The 5,781-nt window shown below is 31.3% G+C and overlaps 1 protein-coding gene across 3 annotated transcripts; it reads left to right on the plus strand.

Annotated features, from left to right (window-relative positions):
* Nucleotides 1–263: 263 nt before the first annotated feature.
* Nucleotides 264–4,748, plus strand: LOC100793197 (fatty acyl-CoA reductase 3). 3 transcript variants are annotated; one of them, XM_041007007.1, is made up of 10 exons: nucleotides 264–383; nucleotides 756–859; nucleotides 1,271–1,473; nucleotides 1,904–2,004; nucleotides 2,540–2,732; nucleotides 3,073–3,234; nucleotides 3,426–3,507; nucleotides 3,756–4,025; nucleotides 4,117–4,244; nucleotides 4,320–4,748. In XM_041007007.1, exons 1-10 carry the CDS (start codon nucleotides 356–358, stop codon nucleotides 4,474–4,476), a joined length of 1,428 nt encoding a protein of 475 aa, XP_040862941.1. In that variant the 5' UTR covers nucleotides 264–355; the 3' UTR covers nucleotides 4,477–4,748. The 3 variants fall into 3 exon arrangements, with proteins under 3 accessions (XP_040862941.1, XP_003538130.2, XP_040862942.1); XM_003538082.5 differs by lacking the exon at nucleotides 264–383 and adding an exon at nucleotides 448–646; XM_041007008.1 differs by lacking the exons at nucleotides 264–383; nucleotides 756–859 and adding an exon at nucleotides 914–1,154.
* Nucleotides 4,749–5,781: the final 1,033 nt, after the last annotated feature.

Raw genomic sequence — 5,781 nt, forward strand, 5'->3', positions numbered from 1 at the left:
CCCCATCCTACTCCTATTTCGTCAGCCACAATGACGAAACACCACTGTTCACGTCCTTTCGCTAGTTTGGACGGTGAAATACTTGTAAAAAGGGACCTCTCACGAATAAGTTTTGAAACAGACCCTATTAGGTAATAAGTTTATAAATATAACCCCTTGAGGTCAATTAGCCATAAAAATTGTTTTATTTTAATGCTCCTCATTTTTTTTCTTTTTATTTATTGATATTCTAATGTTCCTCTCTTTTTTATTTATTTATTGATATTCTAATGCTCCTCTGATCCTCTCGAAAAAATATAGAATAAAAAAAATTGTTGAATCCTATACATGCTACTTTCACCGACCTGCATGCATAATGGATTGGCATGTGGCTGCATGCAGAGGTTAGTTTTCACATTTATATTTCAATCTCAAGTTAGGACCACATACATATGCATGTGTCATATGTTAATGCCATATCACTTGATAGATCTATTTTTCTATAAAGGCATTGGTATATATATACAGTGCCACAAGCATATATATCTATTTTTCTATATACTATCCTTTTACTTTAATTTTTCACCAATGGAATTGGGAAGCATAACCGACTTCCTTCAGAACAAGAACATTTTGGTCATTGGTGCCACTGGCTTCCTTGCCAAAAGTGCTTCTCTCTTTCTTTCTCTCTTTGGAAGCTTGATTATTTTTTCGTGCACTTGTATAATATATATGTATTCATAATTGGATATGTGTTTACTTGTGTGGTGTTGCAGTTTTTGTGGAGAAGGTACTGAGAGTGCAACCAAATGTGAAGAAACTTTATCTACTTTTGAGAGCAACAGATGCCGAATCTGCCTCTCAACGATTGCACAATGAGGTGAATGTACCCTTTCGCTTTCTTCAGAAAATATATAACAAAGTTTGAATCAAAAGTCAAAATTAACCATATATTTTTTTTATGTACTAAGAAAAACTTCAATACCGTTGCCTAATTATATTGATTCTTAAAATTAGCTTAAGAATATCATTAAAGAAAATGAGTTTTCATAGAAATTTTAATAGAAGTTGCTTACATGTATAATTACGTAACTATAACTAAGATTGCTTAACCATTTAAAACAATATTTTAAAATCAAAACGGGGTTCTTGTGCATTGCTATTATGTAAATCCTGTAATATCATTTTCACATCCATTAACACATCATGTATTGCTATTACTTCTTCACTATGTTAACTAAGTTTGTGGCTGATACCTGCTGCATGCATGTTATTAATTTTTCATATGTAGATTATGCGGAAGGATTTGTTTAGATTGTTGAAAGAAAATGTTGGTGCAAAGTTCAATGCCTTTGTTTCAGAAAAGTTGACTCTTGTGCCTGGGGACATTTCTCAAGAGGACTTGAATTTGAAAGATCCCATTCTACGCGAAGAAATTTACAATCAAATTCATTGTATAGTCAATTTTGCTGCCACAACTAACTTTGATGAAAGGTACATATATTTGGAATCATATAAAACCTTTACATAATTATATATATAGATTGAGAGTTACTAGCCTGTTTGGATAATAGTTACGTTGAATATAACTAACCTTCATTCTAAAGCAACAAGGAACTTGCTTCTACTTTCTTATCTTGGAAAGTGAAAAAATTCCATCGAACGTCGTTTCAAATTAAAGTCAGATTGCTCAGAGGTATACTTACAAATTTAAATTTAATTTTCATGCTAAAGCGTAATATAATGCTTAAAAAGTAGTCAGAGGTAAGAGAAAATGAGAAAGTATAAAGGGAGAAAGCACAAGATGCAGTGGCAGCAGAGCATTATCAGACATTATCTATTTCATTCAATATTTTCTGTGTACTTAAATCACCTTACTGTATATTATATTTCTTAGTACTGATCATTACATTAATATATGCAGATACGATGTTGCATTGGGTATAAATACATTCGGAGTTAAGCATGTTTTGAACTTTGCCAAAAGTTGTATTAAGCTAAAGGTGCTTGTCCACGTATCAACAGGTTAGTATTTTCTTGCTGAATATGAATACTTATACAATATCCGACTGAAAGACATAACATTTGATTTGACTATGAAATTCCAGACATTTAGTGAGTGTACTTAATTTGGGTGCACTATATGGATGCAATTCAGTATATGATAGCAGAGTCCCTATACTAGACCACATACTAAAAGATGCATCAGAATACAATAATACTAGCAGGCCAAAGAGAAATATCAAAAAGTCCCATTACCTCATAGACTATGTTTAGCTCAGCAATCACAGCACGTGCTATATTTCCATTATTAGCAATTCAATACATATTAGTAATTTGTTATCATCAATATTCTGTTATAACAGAATTCAGTTACTAATAGTAGTATAAATGTAAGAAGAAAAAGGAAATAAAGATCATCCAGACTTATCTCAGTTTATCTTCTCCTTAGCATTCTTTATTTTTCCTGGTTCTCTAGCTTTTACTCGTATCAGTATATCTTCAGTAGACTAATTTCCTAAGTTTGCCCAAAGATTTACCAATACAATTTTGGCTTCAGCATATGTATGTGGTGAGAGAGGAGGACTCATAGTAGAGGATCCATGCCAATTGGGTGTGTCGCTAAATGGAGTGCCTGGACTAGACATTGGCATGGAAAAGAGAGTGGTGGAGGATAAGATGAACCAACTTCATGAAGAGGGAGCCACGGAGGAGGATGTTAAAATGGCCATGAAAGACTTGGGTATGAAAAGGTTAGAATCTACTACTTCCAATTTGTGGTCACTTCCTTCTTGTCACCTTGAATAGAAATAAGAAAGTTGAATAACATATAACTCAAAAAAGTCTTAAGATTTTGGATTAAAGTATGAAATTAGATTTACATTTTGTATTTTCTCGTGGTTGATTGGTAAAGATCTCCCTTGTGTTTAATCTCCTTCTATGCACAACACTTTTATATATAGTTTGACCTTTTTAAAATTACTTAAGTTTCAATTTGTTAAAATTTGGTTAAAGTTTAACACGGTAGATTGCATATACTAACAAACACCAAAACTAATTAACTGTGTTTGGTTGTTTCTTTAATAAATTCAGAGCAACTTTATATGGATGGCCAAACACATATGTCTTCACAAAAGCAATGGGAGAAATGCTTGTAGAAACTCTAAAGAAAAATATGTCTGTTATTATTGTACGTCCCACAATGATTACCAGTACTTACAAAGAACCTTTCCCTGGATGGGTTGAAGGAGTAAGGTAAATCACCAAATTTGATTTGTCATCCACTTTATTCATGTGCATGCATTGTGTTCTCTCCTTGTGTTGCACTAGCTAGTTTACATCATTTTATTTCCCTTTAATTAATTTGCTTTAAATACCTAGACAACAAGACTATAAGCTCATAAGTCATAACCCAGATTTTCTTTTTATCTTGGGACATTTTGCAGAACCATAGATAGTGTAATTGTTGCTTATGGCAAAGGAAAACTACCATGCTTCCTTCTAGACATCAACGCAATTTTTGACGTGGTGAGTCATTAATGAAAAGTAATATATATATGCTATTAAGTGTTAACCTGCTCATTCTAACCCAAACTTTTTTTTGTCAAGGACATCTAGCTCAATTAATTGAGTAAGATACATGAGTTATTGTAAACTTCCAATTCAATTCTTAAAAATAAAAAAAAAACTATTTTTTGTTCCAATAAAACATACAATTCAATACATCATTTACTCATCATATATGAATATTTTAATTAATGCTGCGTTTGGAGCAGATACCAGCAGATATGGTAGTGAATGCAATAATAACTACCTTGGTGGCTCATGCAAATCAACCTTGTGATAATATTATATATCAAGTAGGTTCCTCTATTGCAAATCCAATAAGATACCACAATCTCAAAGACTACATCTATAGATATTTCAAGGCAAAACCATGGGTGAACAAAGAGGGAAATCCTGTAATGGTCGGCAAAGTTACTGTATTGGACACCATGACTAGCTTCCAGAGATACATGTTCATTCGTTACTTGCTTCCATTGAAGGTTGTGTATAATTATAAGTAATCTTCAATTTTTACTTCATATTTCTCTATTGATCACACAGAAAGTGATAACTTAATTTGCATTTGAATAGGGACTAGAGCTAGCCAATGTAGCCTTTTGTCAATATTTTCAAGGAATGTGTCTTGACATTAGAAGGAAGATCCATATAGTGATGCAATTGGTCGACCTTTACAAGCCCTACGTGTTCTTCAAAGGCGTGTAAGTTAATTGATTAGCAACAAAAAAGATTTTAATATTGATTAATTTTCTAAGACTAGCTTGTTTTACACACAGATTTGATAATATGAACACAGAAAAGTTGCAAACAGCGGTCAGACAAGGTGAGGTAGAGATGGAATATTCGTTTTACTTTGACCCTAAAATGATTGATTGGGAAGACTACTTCATGAATATCCATATTCCTGGTATAGTCAAGTATGTCTTCAAGTAATATCTACTCTGAAATTTAAATTGGATCTTTTATCTTTTGTGTTTTAAAACTTGAACATCTTTAGTAGGAAAAATCCTCTTTGTTTAGTCATTCTCTCCTTCTCCTCCATTATCCATCCTCTTTCTTCTTCTATCCCCATCAACCCCTAAAGTGTAAAGTCTTTCATGGTAATGAGAGGTTAAATTCCTTATTGTTCGGAGTCTGGCAGGTCAAACTCTTGTAACGTAATTCTTCCTTACTATCTATTTAATGTAATTTAATTTTTATTGTTCTTTTTTGTGCTTTATTTTATTGATTGTGGTCTGATCATTCATGCTCATGTATTGTTTAGGAAGTAATGCATTGGAAAAATATTATTTTCTAGAGAACTGGGAAAGGACATTTAAATGAAATCATTTTTAGGAATAAAGTGATGTTTGTTTAGCCTATTTCATACATCTTTAATCTTAATGTGATTTATTATTTTATCTTTGTAAAGGAACTTAGAAGAGAAAATAGATAAATTAGGCTCTTCATGCGGAGAGCCAAAGATAGAGTATCATAGTGGATGCAAGTAAAAAATTGGATAATATTAGATAGAAAAAAAATTAACATTGCATCACAAGTAGTTTTGACATGTTATGCCTCAACATAATTTCCTTCTAAAGAAGTCACCTTTTCCATTCAAATTATTGTTTATTTTTCTATCTTCTTGCCTTTCACTTTTCCCTTTAATTTTTCAGTTACAATTTCTTATCTTTTCTACCCTCTAAATTGCTTGAAAATTAGGTTTACACCAATCTAAGTACAAACAAAGTCCCTATGGACTCATACTCAAACTTCCGTTTTACTTTACTACTTATGATAATTTGATACTCTTGTCAATGAATTAACAATATTCATTCCCGTTCCCATGTAAAGATTAAGGTAATGATCGTATTTTATCGTCCACTATGATCTTGAATGTGATTGTCTCCCTGAATGATATTTGGGGTCTTTGTCATAACAAAAATTATTTTAATTATGATATTATTTGATCTTTGGTATCCAGTTGTGTAAAATATTTGAAAGAATTTTTATTATCATACATAATGATCTAAAGTAGGATGGTCTCCCATGAATAATATTTATGATTTGTACTATAAAAAATTAAAATTAATTTAATTTATGATATTATTGATAAATTATTTTATAATAAATTAATTTTAAACATATAATCAATATATTACTTTGTAATAAACATATCAACTAATTTGATTTAAATTTATATATTACATTGTTATATGGTTAAATACATTTACTATAGTACATCTATAATGTATTTAT

The sequence above is a fragment of the Glycine max genome, chromosome 11, assembly GCF_000004515.6.
Source record: "Glycine max cultivar Williams 82 chromosome 11, Glycine_max_v4.0, whole genome shotgun sequence".
Lineage (NCBI taxonomy): Eukaryota > Viridiplantae > Streptophyta > Magnoliopsida > Fabales > Fabaceae > Glycine > Glycine max.

Bases quoted from the DNA above. Each gene is read 5' to 3' on its own strand.
- LOC100793197 (XM_003538082.5), top strand. From the start codon at position 451: ATGCCATATCACTTGATAGATCTATTTTTCTATAAAGGCATTGGTATA. The intron at 1,474-1,903 runs GTACATATATTT...TAATATATGCAG, and splicing joins ACAACTAACTTTGATGAAAG to ATACGATGTTGCATTGGGTA. The intron at 4,245-4,319 runs GTAAGTTAATTG...TTTTACACACAG, and splicing joins TACGTGTTCTTCAAAGGCGT to ATTTGATAATATGAACACAG.